Consider the following 16,965-nt stretch of genomic DNA (forward strand, 5'->3'; position numbering starts at 1 on the left):
TGCGAAGCAATTAATTTTTCTCACTACTTCATCTCAGTTTTTGAAAATATAACTTTTTTGCATAGAAATGTGTTATTTATATTATCATGATAGACTTATTATTTTTAAGTGAATTAATAAATTTAAAATTCTACATTTAATTTCTGACATTATAAAATAATCAGATTTAACTAACATGAACAAAAGCTTTCTGGGGTTCTTGAAAAATTTTAAGAAAATATAGTTGTACTGAGAACAATATGTTTACAAATTGCTAGCCTAGAATTATAGATTTGAAACTTTAGCTTAGAGAAAATATTTTAAGCCATGTCAGAATAAAAGAGCCAAAACAGAAACCTGAAAAATATCCTCCCCTTCCTCTGGTTGTTCAACATCTGTGCATTCAATTTGTCCCTAAGACCTATTTATTTTATCCTTCAAGCATCTTTCTAAATTGTCCTCTGGTATACATCTGCCTGTTAATTCCTTATTTAGGCCCTCATCATTTCTCCCTATACCATTTCAATATCTTTCTTCTGGTCATTGCAGCCATCATCTGTTTAGCACACCATCAGACTAATCCTTATATAAATCCTCCATAACTTTGCCTGTTTATATCTCATCCATATTTGAAAGGGCTTTGAAATCAGTGCCTTGCACTTAAAACTCAAACTCTATAGAAGGGAGAACAACTCTTCAGATTGCACCTGGCTCAGGCTAGCTCTCTAGCCTCTTTATACAAGAATGTTTATACATGAATTATTGTCATTCAAAGCTACATGTAATTTTCTCGGTGAAATAGATTTCCTTTGCCTCAAAATAGTTCATTTTGTCACATACCTCCAAAATAGAAGAGTTTAAACAAATAAAAGCCAGTAATTGAGCCTTCCGAGAGTCATTTTTTTCACTCTCTATGTATGAGTAACAGACATTACTATAAATATGTGACTAGACAATAGTTACACAAAGATTTTCTTTTTAATCTGGTAGAATTATGCAACAATAGAATTGACCAGAAATTCCCTGGACAGGATGTTTACAAGGCTGAAAACAATCACCCTATGTAAGGTCTACACTTTCTGCTCACTGCAATTGCAATTAAGGGAAGATTTAAAGAAAGTTGTAATAGTAATAAATTTCATTGTTACTATTTATGTAATCTATTTAAAACCTAAGAGTTTATGAATTGATCTGCAACATTCTTTTTTAGCTATACTATCAACATAGTATAGCCTCTCCTGTCCTAACCCCTCACAACTCACTATAAATTGGAGGCAAGGGCATTAGAAGAGAGAACATGCAATAAAACTAAAAGTAACCTTAACTTTTAAAAGTAGACTTTATGCCATGTTTTCCCCCAAAGACATCCAACTAAAAGCCAGCACACAAAAGCACAGTTTTCAGACATCTTTTCCAAGGGGGTTTATTACTGGAAATATAGAACACCACAGTTTCACATATATCCCCATGGTGGTAATTCATGGAGGAACTATAACACAAACGTTGCAATTTTATTAATGTGCCCTACCATGCTTATTTCTAATCTGCTGTTATTATAGACATAAATCAGTAAGTTTTCTTATACTGTAAAGTCTACTATGAAAAAATTAGTCTTTTCTTGGGCACGACTCTGAATTCAACTACCTAATGCAGTGCTATGTATGCTAATAAACATGAAAATCAATTAAATCATGTATTTCCTACAATGAAATGGGCCTACTTAGTATCTTTGATAACTGAGAGATGATAGGAAAAATAGAACACAGTTTTATTTGCTAAAAGAATTTGTTCTCTTTTCAGTTAAAGAATGCCGGATGGTTTATTTTTAAAAAGTGATTAAATATTAACTATTTCTAAGGAATCCCTTCCTCACATAAATATAAATATAACTATCAGTTTCACTGGGATTTTTAAAAATAATTTTTATATGCAGCATTTTAGAATCACTTTAAAATGGGTTTCCTCTTAAATTGGAATGTCCACATATTTTACACTATCAACTCACTTCAGCTTTATGGTTGTTTTATTTCAGAGGTGGATACTAACAATGAAAAATGAAACGTGATAGTAAAACAAAGAGAAAGGAAGGTTTAGTTGCTTGGTTCAAAGGCTCCTGGAGACCCTGTCTCAAGATATATGAAAAGAGATTTAAATCAGTTGAAACTTCTAATTGTTCAGGGTCCTTGTTATACTCATAATTGATAACAGTTTTTTTAATTAAAACATGTTTCTAGTAAACTGTTTACAGAAATATAACAGACTAGAGATTCAGAAGTGTTAATCCCTTTATATCAAACCTAAAACACTATAAATAATAATTTAATAACAATAATTTTTCACTCATGAATAACTAAAGATGAAGTAAGAAAATTTATCAGAGACCAAAACAATAAATAGGCACAAATTCATAATGTTAAGAGAACATATTGGAACTGATATTAGCTCTGAGTTTTTCTGCCCTTCTCTAGTGATACTGGGCTTGAAGGAGCCCCATACTCATTGGAGAGGACCTAATACTAGGGTATGAGCAAAGTAGGAGATCAGACCAAAAATCTTCTTATAAATGGGGAAACCCAAACCTGCAAAAAAAAAAATTATCTTTCTCAGTCCTGGCTCTGGGTGGAATAGAAAAGTAGAAAGATTGCTTCTTGAGATTTCTTAAACTAAGAGCATTCACATGGGTTTAGGACCTAGATAAATTCCACCTAAAAAAAACTGCCAAAAAACTGCAAGCTAAAAATTTAGTTTAAAGTGGTCTTAAGTGGAAATTCAAGTTCTTGGAAGAAACAATCCTAAATATTTTCTTTAGCAAAATACATTAAAATTGGGTCTCAACTTTATAGAATTTTTATAGAAGAAGTTCCACATTACATCAATTAGATTAAAAAAAAAACCCTAATAAACAAAAAGTCTAATAGAACCAGTCCAGCAATCCACATATTACTATTTCAGAAAAAGAATATATAATAAATGTTAATATAATAAAAGAAATACAAAGAGAAAAAAGGCTGTGAAGAAATCAAAGACTATTAAAAGGGTCAATCTTTGGTAAACACCCAAATAGAACTCTTAGAAATGAAAAACATAATGGCATGTAATAACTAAAATTAAAGACTCAATAAAGATTTTCACAAGCAGATGACAAACAGCTAAAGAATCTGTTATCCAAAAGAGAAATCTGAAGAAATTAAGTAGAATGAAGCAAGAGAGACAAAAGGAGGGCAGATGTGAAAGGGTGGTTAAATGATATGAAGAGAGAATGAGAAAGTCATACATGTATTTAAATCAAAGTTCCAAGAGATAATTTGAAAAATAGAGAAGAGAGAAGATATTGGAAGGTTAATGGCTGAACATTTTTCAAATTATGGAAAGACATGGACTCTCAGATTTAAGAAGCTCAAATGATTATGTACAGGATAAATTTAAAAATAAATATCTAAACACATTATTATAAAACTGAAGAAACTCAAATATAATAATAAGATCTTAATAGCTGCTAATGAGAAAAATAAACTGCCTACAGAAGAATGGTTGTCAGATAACCAACTTCTCAACAGCAACATGGACATGAGAAGACAGTAGAATAATATTTTCAAGGACTGAGAGAAAATAACTGAACTTTTATATTATCCAGTGAACCTATCCTCAGTAATGATGCAAATAATGATACTTTTGCACAAATAGAAACTGATATAGTTTATTACCAAAAGAGCTCATTAAAATGAATTTTTAAAGATATATTTTATGGAAAAAGAAAATGATCTCAGGAAGAGAGTTGAGGTGTAAGAAAGAATGGCATATAAAGAATATTGTCAATATGTGATTTAAGCTAAATACTGATTCTCTAAATATCAAAAACATGGAAAAACCTAAGATAGAATAATAGAATAATTATCCTGTAAAATTGAAAAAGATGACTAGAATAAAAGCATTACAAAAGGTCTTTATATGTATTTTTTTCAGAAGAAAGGAAAGATAATTAAATGTGATTAATAATTAAAGATTATTGATGATAGTAATTTAATGTCTCAGTTAAGTATACATTTTAAAATTTCTAGGATATCACTGAAAGTATAAAGTTGCAAGCAACTGGAATGGGGAGGAACTCAATCCAAAAGGAGGCAAAAAAAATTTAAAGAAAAAAGAAACATTAAAAAAAAAAAGAAACAAAAGAAGAAGCAATAAATAAGATGGTAGAATTGAATTCATATGCATCAGGTATTATAATCAATAAGTATTAATTAAATTATACATTAAAAGACTAAGATGTTAAGACTGAATTTTTAAAGTCTAGCTATATACCATTTATAAATATACGCCTAATATATAAAGATAGAGAAAATACATAATGATAATTCCAAATAAAAGAATGTAAAAAGATATACCATATACATAACAAGCTTGACCTAATGGCCCTAAATAATAACACATACCAAATATGGAGATAAGTGGTTTTTTTCCAAGCACACATGGAATATTTATTGAGTAGAACTCAATAAATTTCGAACTGCCTGAATAATATAGACCATATTCTCTGACCATACAACAAAACTTAGAAATTAATGACAAAAAGATAAATAAAAGCTCACACTTTGGTTTATTTATAATATTTCTAAAGAAGAAATCAAAATGAAATTAGAAAATATGTGGAACTGAATAATAATGAAAAAAGTTGTAAGAACTTCTTGAGTATAGATGAAGTACTTAGAAATTATAGCCTTAAATGTTTACTGTAAAAAGGTAGAATAAAAGATACATATCCAAGTCCTATGCTTTTTAAAAATGCAAAGACATAAAAGGAATTAAATTTGTATTAAATGTAATACAAAAATAAATAAAAATGAAAATTATACTATAGAAAATATTTTTTTTAAATTCCAAAGGTTATACTTCGAAAGGACTAATTAAATTGATAAATTTCTGGAAAGATTAATTGGTATTAAAACAGAGACACAAATAAATGATCTTAGAAATAAAAAAGCACAAAATTTCATATACAGCAGACATAATAAAGAAATGTAAAAAATTTTATAACAATAAATTTGAAACCAATTGAAATTAGCAAATTCCTAGGAAAAAAACAAAAATGATTCAAGTAGAAACCTGAATGGTTCCAAAACTCTTAAATATATTCAACTGAAACCTTCAAATAACAGTTCATTCACAATGGAAAAAGTAATCTGGAGTCCAAACTCACATTGCACACAGAATTAATTCCAGATGGATGTCATACTTAATGAGAAAGTCAAAAGTTTCAAATTTTAGAAGATATATTTATGACCTAAGAAAGACAAAGATTTCTTAGACAGGATATATAAACAGTAAACTAAAAGAAAAATAGTGATATATGTGTGTATGTGTGTGTATATGTATATGTATATCAAGAGCTTCTGTTTATTAAAATTATTAACTATAAGAAGTATTTCCTAGTCTGGTATCCAATTCAGGATTATATATATTGTACATAGTTTTGTATAACTTTAGATTCCTTTAATCTAGAATAATAACATCCTTTTCTTTAGTTTCTTGACCTTAATATTTCTGAAGAGTACAAAAAACATTTTGTGGAATCTCCTTTAGTTTAGGTTTGTCTGATATTCCCTCGTGATTAGATTAAGCTTATATATTCTTGACAAGAACATCACAGTAAATTTTTCATCATTAACAAAGTGAAAAGCCCAACTGAATCAAAAAAACATTTATAAACCTTCACTTAAAAACACACTTTGTACTCTTCTGTTATTTTTCGAATGTTTATAAAGCTGAAATGTTTTAGGAAGAAAGTTACCACCATCACATTCTTTAAAAGAAAAAGCAATAGAGAGAAGAAAAAGAATTGTCAAAAATAATTACAAAGAAGGTAATGAGAGTCATGAGTAAACAATAATAAATATTTTATAGAATCAGAGATGAGTAAAGTATTTTTCAAGAAGAAAAGATCTGAAATGAATTCATTGAGAAAGCAGCTTTTCAGGTGACCTTGAAGGATAACGAGGATTTTGATGGGTACCCCAATAAAGAGGGCAGCATTAGAACAATGGTATGAAGGCAAAAATGGTAGACTGTATGTTCAGTGGGTGCTGAGGCAGCCCTTAGTACACAGCATGTGCCTACACTAAAGACAGAAATGACACCTGTTCTGGAGCCATACCTTCAAAGAGCTGAAAGACCACGCAAAAAAGGATGGACTTCATTTGAAAGGCCATAAGACCTCATCATGACCCAGAGCTCTTACAGCAGTAAATAGCTCAGATGGAAGGAAAGGAAAACAAATACTTCTTTAACATTTGTTTCTGATGTTTTGTTTTCCCCAAAATATACTGTTACCTTGCTATTCTTTATTTTAGGCTTCTTCTTTTATGCTTAGTGAAGCTAAACATTTGAAATCCTTGGTTTGGTAATATGAAAACAAAATTAAAATGTTAAGATTGTGAAAGAATTAGCAGCTTCCTATCATAATTACATCAACAATTTGAAAATGAAGAAAATAGAAAAATATGAAACTGAAATATAAAATATAAATGTTATACTTTCACATAAATATGAAAATACAATAAAGCTTGGAGAGGGTTGATTCAACTGTTGAAAGCAAACCAGAGTGTCTGAAAGGGTACAAAGGCAAAGAATATATGAATAAAGAACAGAGAACAAAGGAGGAAGGAGATCCAGCAGATGTGCCCTGATCACAGAAACTGGTAAACTTTATTTTTAAGGAGAGAATTTATAAACAACAAAGTACACAGTGGTAACACTCAGAAATATTAGTTGTTTTTATATGAATTTGAGATCAGATTATTTCTATTAAATACAAACAATGCTGTATGAAACAATATATTTGGAAAAACGAGGAGAAAATGAGCTAAAGATTCAAAATAAAGAAAGAAATAGAAGACAAAGGAATAAATATAATCTAAATGGTTATGACGCACACAGGAATGCAGAAAACGTGTATAGGTTTGTATTACTATTAATTTGGAAATTAAGGAGACAGAAATTTTCGCTTTTTAAAGTCCCTAATAGGAAATAAAATACTCGAAAACAAAAAAAAATATCAGATTAAATCTGAAGTACTGTTTTTTTATCCTTTTTAATATTAAAAACTTTTCTCTAGAACTTTGATTAATGATAAAATATCTTTCTCTTTCATTAAGTTTCATAAAATTTCCTGATTTTTCTTTCTTATGTGACTATATTAGAACATTTAATTATTTCTATGACTTCCCTGGCATTTTTATTATTCTCTTTATCATCTCATGTTTCTGAATAATAAGTTTCATTTCTTCTTTGTATAATTTCTCTACGAGAGGGGTGGTAGCAAAAAGAGTGAAAATTAAATTCCACATATTTTGTTCTATTTTACCTATTTTTTGAAAACTAGCGTTTATGTATTCAACACAAATAGCAATATGAAATGAAATAATTTAGCACACCATGTAAGTTGTTTATTCAAACAAAATTTTTATTGCATAGACTGTAGCAACTAGTACTGCGTTTGTGAAGGAAAACAACCCATACATAAAAGTTATTTTATGCATGCTTTGCAAATTGTTTAAAGATATACATTCTGATTGTATGCTTGTAGTTCAGACAAATTTATTACCTTTGAATATGTTTTCCCACACACATTATTATATTTGCTATTTGGTAGGTGCATCTGAATTACTCTAAGAAATCAGAGTCTAAAACTTGAATGTGGGAAGACGAAAGCTAACAATCTCTTCAAAATAATCCTATATTTTCCATAAAGTGTAATCTTTTTTCCTATCAAATATCAAAAAGTATATAATTTAAAGATACAGAAGACAACCACTGACATATCCACCAAAAGGTACTCATTATAAAACAAAGTAACCAAAATGACAAAAAGTTTTTCTTCAATATTTTTACATAATAGTTACATCAAATTTAAGTGGCCAAAACAACTTGAGTTCTTCACAGAAACAAAAATGCTGGGTTTGGAGAACCACTCAAAATTTTGCCACCAATTTAAACTGCCCCTCTGTCTCAGTGAAGAAACTTATCAAACAATTACTTGTGCTTTATGTGTATTTTACTGTATATTTTTTCATTATTTCTAATAGTAACATTTTTCCTTTTCAACCAAAAAAAGAAAGAAAAAGACCTTAATTTACTTGGAGGATATGAGAAAGAGAGAGAAAACAAGAAACTCGAGGACTGCCAGTTTGAAAATTGTAATGTAGAGTCAATATTTCCCCTTTTTATTCCTGGAAATCACTCCAAAGCATATAAACAATTATGCAAATGCCCTATTTATCGAAAATAGAGAATAGTGAAATCCTAGACCTCCACATCAATGGAATGGTTCCAAAACCAGTAAATATTGAGCAAAGAGTATGCAGGAAGAAACAGAGAAAAGAAACCTTAAAGAAGTAATCGAGATACTACAGATTTCAAAAAGAGCTAAAAACAAACCTCCCTCTAAGGTTAGGGGCTATGGCTTATTATACCGTAGACATGATGCAACAGTTTCAGGTAGAGGCATCTGCAGAAGAAGTTTAGTTCCAAAAAGCAGAGAAAGTGAGGCTAAATGAGGAACTATGCAGAAAAGATGTATTTGTAGAAAGCAATTTATACTTGTGGAAACAGAGAAGTAAAGTCTCATTGTGGGAAAAAATAACAAAACAAAATAACAAAAACCACATTGTGTATCTCCATTGGCTAGACTAAGAAAAACTTACTTTGTTTAGTAGTCCAAAAGAAAAACTGGATCAGCACAGAATCTATATAAAGATATTATAAGAGAAAGAGAAAAAAGAAAAGCAATGGCATATCGAGAATGTACACTAAAAATATATTGCCATCAAAGAAGTAAAAAATTGTGATCAAACATTTCATTATGAATTTTTAAAATGTAATGATTATCAACCACCTCTCTGAAGCAAATCTGTAGTACAGAAATGCAAGATATCAAGAGAAGTTAGCAAGAGAAGAACAAGAGATAAATTGTAAACTTTCAATGCTCAACTGAATGATATAATTGAAAACAATAAAAGCACCATAAAAATCAAGAAGAAATTGGAAGTAATACAGGGGGAAAGAGAATACTAAAAGCCTAAGAAGGTGGCAAAGATTAAAGTGATAAATACAAACTAAGTAAATGATATTAATAAAGAATCAAAAAGAATTAGAGAGGAATTGTTGAGTGCATCGCAGATAAAATTAATCCAATCTACACATAAAAGGAATCCCTGAAAAAAGAAACCATAATAATAAGATAGAGCAAATATTTAAAGATATAAGTCAAAAAATTGTTCCTGCAATAAAATAAGACTTGTACGTCTTGGGGGTAAAATAACAAATACAAAAAAATAATCAAGTCCCTGGGCAAAATAGTCCAGAACAGTCAGCACAAGGAAAAATAGTCTAGTAAAGTCACTAGGCTTCAATTATAAATGAAGAATCCTTAAGTCAGCCAGGCAAATGAGAATTTCCTAAATTCTCCAATGCTAGAAGAATGAAGAACAACATGGTCCTCAGCCAAACTACTTCAAGCATAAGGCAAGAGACAAACACTTTTGAACATGCAAGATTTTAGAAACATTTCTTCCAAGAGCTCTTCCTCAGGAATCTATCTGTGGTGACTTACCCAACGAAGAGATGATTTAAAAAACGACAACAAACTTGCTGACAGCGTAAGCTCCTGCTTGAAGCAAATCCTCCCCCAATGGACATTGGAGCCTTGCAAACGATTGTAGCTCTGGACAGCTTGACTGCAACCTCATGAGATACCCTGATCCAGAATCTTCCAGCTAAGCCATTCCTAGATTCGTCAACCCAGGAAACTATGATAGAACCATTGTTTGTTGTTTTAAGTTGCTACATTTTAGGGTAACTTGTTAGGTAACAATGAACAACTAAAACAAGGCTTGAAATGTATTGAATTTGAAGAGATTGGAATGCTGGAAAAGAGGAGAAGGCTTTTTTAAAGAGAGTTGTTGATGTATTGTGAGTCTCACCATTTCCCCATTTGGAAGTCTAAGGGATATCACCATCCTCAAGCATAGTGACAAGGGCTCCCAGCAAACCATTTGGGATTGACATATGTTCTCTGGATTTATAGAACACCAAAACTCATGCTAGATCTATGTTTGGAAATGGCTAAGAGGCTGTGACTGTATTGCTGCTGAAGGCAGGATAGCTGTCGCTACACTGGGAATGGCTTGCATGTGTAGAGTTTGTCAGGGCAAAAGGCAAATGAATGGTTTTATAGATGGATTAGACCAAGTGAGAGAAAGAGCCAGTCAGGAGACATCTCAGAGTGACTTTGATCAAAAGAGACATATGAGGGAGCCACAGAAAGCAACAGTAAGAATTACATGGGGTGAACCACCACAACTAGATACTTAAAGGAGAGGAAGCATTTGTTTCATTAAAGAACAGCAGGTAGGACATCATTGGTGAATGAGAGGATCACCAAAGAACCTGGAAAAATACTCCAAGGAAAAGAACCAACATTTAATATGTGATACGACCAGCAGAAAATAAGAACCCCACTTCTTCCCTGTAGGAGGGCAAATCATAGTGGAGACATTGGAAGTTAAAGTCAAAATGCAGGTTGGGAAAACCAGAGAAGAAGCTGACGACATTACCCCTCCCGTACCAAACCTGAAGCAGAAGAGAACTGGGAAAAGGAGGAGCTTTAATGTTAGTAAGTTTAAGAGTTTTGACTATTACATGGAACTGTTATTAATTAATAAAAGATACCTTATGTTCTGCTCTTTAACATAATGGCTATGTGATTGCAACTAAATTTGTTATTTAAAATTAGTAAAAATAACAGCATTTCATACCATAGTAATAGATATCACACAATTATCAACACAATAAAAGCTCTATAATTCTAACTCAGACCTTCAAACCTTGGACTGCTACTGAGAGGTAACAACAGTATACAGATAATATTAACTCAAGCCTCCCCGGTTAAATAAGAAAACTGCTTCCAGAACAAAACTGACACATGGCAGCATAGCATACCATTTTTGTTCTACCAAGTATGGTCTCATATAGGCTGCCCTAAAGAATGTATATATAATCATTTTTAGAACAACCGATAAGCCTCTACTGGAATATAGCTGAAAATTAAAACCTTCATGCATTCTGAGAAAAGGGTAATGCACTGTTAAATAAAGTTGGGTTTCATTTTTCTTTTGTTCTAACATCAACTAGTTATTGGTTCAAAAAAAACTTGTGATTTTTTAATTATAAAAATAAACAAAAACACATATAAACAGATAAAGAAGATTTGGCAACACTACCTCCGAATATGATGCTCTCGACTACAGAGATGTAGTCTTCAGGCCCCTGCTCGGCTGAGATCTCCCATCCGCCTCCGGAGATATTTAATAGTTTGTAGAGCTGATCTGAACTCTCCACCCCACACAGCAGGGTAACCACACTTTCTGGTGAATGAAGTATCTTTTCCAGAAACAGACATTTCTTTGGAGTTAGGTCTTTAAGCAGGCTATTTGATAATATCAAAAGTTTACACGTGTAGGAATTTAAACTCAGCAACTCCAAATCCCGAAGAGAGTAATTCTCCAAGTGATACAACAGGATTGCTTCCCTTTTCACGACATGTAAAAAAACTTTCCTCAAGTACAGAGCCCATTCCTCAGCATCTTCTTCAAATAGCATTATGATGTCTTTTGGGTTTTCTGGAAAAAGAGAAAATAATATATTAATTTTCTTAAATTTTAAATGTTAACAGGGGTGATATTATTTCTCAGAAAGTTGAATGTACTCCTTAGAATATATTTGCATATATGAGAGACTAATAATATAATTCACATTGTCCCCATCACATGAGATTAAACAAATCCTTCACATTCAACATGGTTCATGCTTTGTGCAAGTCTACAATGTACTCACTGTACAAATGTGAATCTAGGAAGTGAAAGGCCTAGTGATAGAATGGAAAGAATATTCTGTGGGTTAGGGGCACTGGGCTACCAGGCATGGCTCTCCTAGTAACCACAATTTTACCTAGATTATGATATTTAACTCCTTTGAGCCATTGTTTCTCACACCAAATGAAGGTTTAAAAAAAATAAGACCTACCTAATGAATCGGGCTAATCTGAGGAGAAACGAGAGAATATACATGAGAGAACTTTAAGATCTTCCTTCCAGGTAAAGATGGGTATATAAAGATAGATTACAGAAATTTTCATGTCCAGAAAACCAACAAAATAAAACTTTTTAAAATAATAAATTTAATAGAAAAAAAAACAAATAAAGCAGATATTATTTCATGTCATAAACTAAAAAGTTGATTCTGATGAAACAAATAAAAGGTTCTGGTGGGGCAGTACTAATCCTAAACTTATCTCCCGCTCTCTAGAACTAGTACTGATGAAAAAATGAGTCACCAAAACTACCAGGTTTTTTCACGATATAAATATTACCTCTAAGGACAGAAGTTTTCTCTTTCAATTCATAGATTCCTATACAATTCTTAATGCTGTCGCTTGAACAGATATTTAACAAAAATTTAAAAATATATTTACATACAGAACGAGAAAACAAACATCTGGCAGAAAACATATGGGAATCATATACCAGCAATGTATGAATCATCAGTATAGTTGTTATTCCCATGTAGTGGCTCACCCAGACAGAATTCTAAATACTTGTTGAACAAAGATAAACCTAGTGTTATAATTCAGTATTTTCATGTTTGATGAACAGTAGAGGAAGAGTTTCTTTATGACTAGCAAGAGTAACTTGTATAGTTACAAAATAACTGTGGTAAACATAAAACTAATAATAAATTATCGAGTACTTAAAATAAACTAGGACTCCTAGTGTTTTACATATGTTATTCACTTAATTCTCAAAAATACCCCATTAAGGTACTAATATTATTCCCACTTTACAGATGGGAAAATGAAATTGGTTTTGGAATTAGGATTCCAATGCAGGCAGTCTGACCCTATAGTCTGTACTTTTAACCTCTAACAGCAAAGAACAATATAATACTATTTAAAACATCAAAATATATTCTTTGTAGTGATAAGAGCTAGATTAGTCAATAATAAGCAGCCTATAAATTAATCTTAAGTATGCAAAGTATGTGACAGCTTACTGGGAATCTGGTTTCTTCTCAAGGAAAAAGAGGAAATAGACTATATGATACACTCCAAGGGTATTGTTATTTATGGTGAGTTTATAAAACTTCCTTATTGACTCTAAAATTTAAATCAATAAGGTTATAGAGTAAGACATGAGGGTATATTAAAGTACAGAATGAATACTCTCATATTATATAGTTAGATATGACACTGCAATAGGAAGACAATAGGAAATTAATTCTAGTGACAATCACAAACTATCTTCCAAAACTACTCAAGAAAATTAGATGAGGTAGCCTTTCTCAATATGCTATGGCCATTTTTTTCTTATGTTGCAATTGCGTTTTCCTTTTAAATTTGTATTTGACTTATACTCAGTCAATATCTCTATTTGACAGTTTTCAAAAACCTGAAGATTATCATTAAATGTCATCCCTTCCTTTTCTATAGATTCAAACATTTTTGTCTTTGAAATGTTCATTTTCTCAATTATTATTTACTAAGACTTTCCATGTACCCAGTATGTTGTTAAGCACTTAACATGCATTACTTTATTTAATATTCATAAACCTGCATGAAGTTGGCCTTGTTCTTATTTTACTGATAATCACATTAAGCCTCAGATTAGTTAGGTAACTTGTCAGGGCCATGAAGATAGCAAATGGTATTTCTGCTGCCTTCTAACCCTTTTGTATGAAACTGTGTTGAGTCAAAATATAAAAGTTAATAAAAGTCCTTTTCATAGCCATGGTTTTATTCGTCCTTATCCTAGAAAATACAAGCTCATCCTTGAGTAACATCTGAACTGCAGACCCAACAATAGTTTTCTATGAATTCTCAAGAGGAACCTACTTGCCTTGCAATGTACTTTCTTTTATAAACTTGAACTACATCAAATGTAAATCATTATGCTGTTCATTTAAGGAGGAGTATTGCTATTAAATTTGGCTAATTTTTATAGGCTGTGAAATGAAACAATAAATGATGAACCTGAAACATAAAAACACAAAATTGTCATTCCTGAAAAAGCTTCATCAAAATGAAGAGAAATTGCTATTGAAGATGCAATTAAGGTCTGAAAGTATATCTACAATGTAAATATCCAGTCTAGCAACATAAAGTAAATGACAGCATTATACAATGGTAGGAACAAAATAGAGCCATTTAATTTTATAAATTTGCTATAAAATGTTCTTTCAGATTCCACAATGATCTTATTTATCTTGCAACAATGCTATAACAAGTTCTTAAACTTAAAGGTAATTTGTATCAATAATTGATATCAATAACTGCTTTTGCACTGAGAACAGATTATGTTACACATTGCCAAAAGAATGAGACTGATCATAAATCAAAATCCTTCCTGTTACATATTCACAGCTTCAAATGGAAATTTTTTTTCTTTTTGAATAAGGTCTTATCTCTTACCCATGTTGACTGTGCATAATGAAGAAATATTTCATGATTCATCTCTTCAATATTCTATTTTTCTAACTGGTAACAGAAGTGCAGAAGAAAACAGAAAATTATAAAGAAATGATTTGTAGCCATAATGGACTTGGTAGTGATAAATGTGAACATTAATCTTGATATAATCATACATACACATTTCTCCTCCAGGAATGTTGGTTAATTTCACTTATTCATAGTGACAAAAGGTACTAGGTGTTTTCTGTATATATCCATGTATTGGAGCTGTGCACATTTCACATCTTCCTGAGCCACCAGTTATGGCTTGATGGTCAGTTGTTAGGCATAACATTTTCAACCTCTGCTTGCTACCTGAGGACTTTCTTGGGAGCCGAGGGCACTGCCTTGGCCTATGTGCTTGCCTCACAGCTCAAAGTTGCTGGGAATTTAGTGCATGGAGAGCTGGGCGGGGTTGGGGGGAGCAACTTTCAGTCAATGAAGGATGGAAATCAATGTGTAAATAACTCAGCTTCATCATCTTCAGTGGGACAATCCTGAAGTTTGTTCTAGACAGTAATAACTGCTATTAAATTATAATTGTTCATCACATTATTCTGCTTATTATACACATTATTGGCTTTTCTTTCTTTCTTATCTCACATTCCTCATTTTCTCTCTCGCACTTCATGAGTTCATGCTCTAAATAAACTACCTGTATTCATGTCTATTTCTCAGCGTTTTCATCAAAGGAAATCTCTGTGTGTATATATATATATATATATATATATATATATATATATATATATATATGTGTGTGTGTGTGTGTTAATTAACTTAGTTATTTCTTTCAAATACGGATTTTAGATCTCTGAGGTTTTAATATGTTTCAAATGCTTAATTCAAGTTTGTGGAATTAAGTATTCAATTTCTGCAATGTCCATCTCCTTTTCTGCCTTTTATTGCCATTACTCTATAGATTAGTGGATCTAAGACAGCACTGACCACAAGATAGCCCATTGCCTGATATTCCTCTAAGAAAAAAGTACTAGGTCAAATAAATCATAATATACCACAAATTTTAAGATGAATTCTGATTTCAGAGAATTCGACTAGCCCCAAATAAAAAAACATTGTAAAAATCAATTAAGTATGGTAGCGGTATCTCTCTCAAGTGCTTCTCATTTCTCCAGTTCACACTCAGGAATGATCTCCTTAGGACTTGAATATTTTCCGTAATCTCTCTAGACCGACTCACCCCCTGTGGATTACATTACCCAGGCTCTCATGCCCACTCCAATAGAAAGCACCATCAGAACATCAGAAGGTGAGAAAAAGAAACGATAGGGTGGTTTACTGGCTCTCGAATTCACCCCGCTCACCCTGTTTCTAGTTTTGGCAGTAGCTGCTTTCTTTCATGGCCCTTATATGGCTTCTCTTCTATGACTCCAGTTTTCACGCAGCTCTAGCAACCGTCTTCCCTCCCATTCCCTCAAAGGCATAGTAAAGGATTCTTGCTATTAGTCTTTGACTATTTGCTATCCCTCCTTGAGTTAATAAATAACTTCTTTGTTCAATTTTTTTCAGTTAAAAATCTTTGATGGTGGCATGTTTTCTTCCAGAGTCCTGATAAATACAGGTACTAGAGTGGCCACAGGAAACAGACTCTATGAGGTGTATTTTGGAAGTAGGTCGTTCTTATAATTGTAGGGAACACCAGCAACCCCCTTGCCAAGGGAAAATAGTACACTGGCAATTTATGGCATGCAGAAGCACCATAGTGACTCAGATTTGCACCAGTGATAATTTGGGACAGATTGTCAATGGAGGGTAAAGATTTAGGAGATCAAGTATCTGAAATTCAGTTAATATGATGACAAACAGGGATTACAGAGATTAGGGGTGAGGGTTGCAGAATGGCTTCTCTGACTGTCCTAGAGAGCATGCATATGACTAAGAGCTACACCTCCAGTAGCAGGCAAAACCCCTCCAACTCAAACTAAGATTCTCAAACTAAGGTAAAACCATCACTTAGGAAAGTATGGAATCACATGACTTGAGAGCGAAAGATTAGGGCAGAGGTGAGGCTGAGAACTTTAAACTTTCAAATGTCTTGGCAATTTTTTTTTGTTTTTTACCAAGGCAACCTGTATTTCCTTTAAAAGCACACAAACAAACTAAAGCAAACAAAATAAAAAATAAAAAGTTTTCAAGAACTTCACTTGAGGCAATTGCCTTACAAGTAATGTCAACTTTTCTCAGAATCCATACCCTCAATGACTGCCTCTAAGATCAATACCTAGAGTTAGATCCCATAACTGAAAGAAATTATTTGAGAGAAACTATTTCATACATAGAAATTATTATAGGATTTTGCCAATATGTAGCAGCATAAGTCTGGAAAGTATGTATGGCATGTATTTTAAGAGTTAATTACACCAAGGAGGGCAAAACAGAAGACCGAATCTGACTGAATCCATCAATATGGT

At 32.0% G+C, this 16,965-nt stretch overlaps 1 protein-coding gene across 1 annotated transcript in view; it reads right to left on the bottom strand.

The window, feature by feature from the left end:
- The window catches only part of BANK1 (B cell scaffold protein with ankyrin repeats 1), a 285,835-nt gene that overhangs the window by 246,594 nt on the left and 22,276 nt on the right, over positions 1-16,965 (bottom strand). Inside the window, 1 exon segment of the mRNA XM_023531394.1 lies at positions 11,256-11,654. Coding sequence (XP_023387162.1) covers positions 11,256-11,654 — 399 coding nt within the window.

The sequence above is a fragment of the Pteropus vampyrus genome, unplaced genomic scaffold, assembly GCF_000151845.1.
Source record: "Pteropus vampyrus isolate Shadow unplaced genomic scaffold, Pvam_2.0 Scaffold67, whole genome shotgun sequence".
NCBI lineage: Eukaryota > Metazoa > Chordata > Mammalia > Chiroptera > Pteropodidae > Pteropus > Pteropus vampyrus.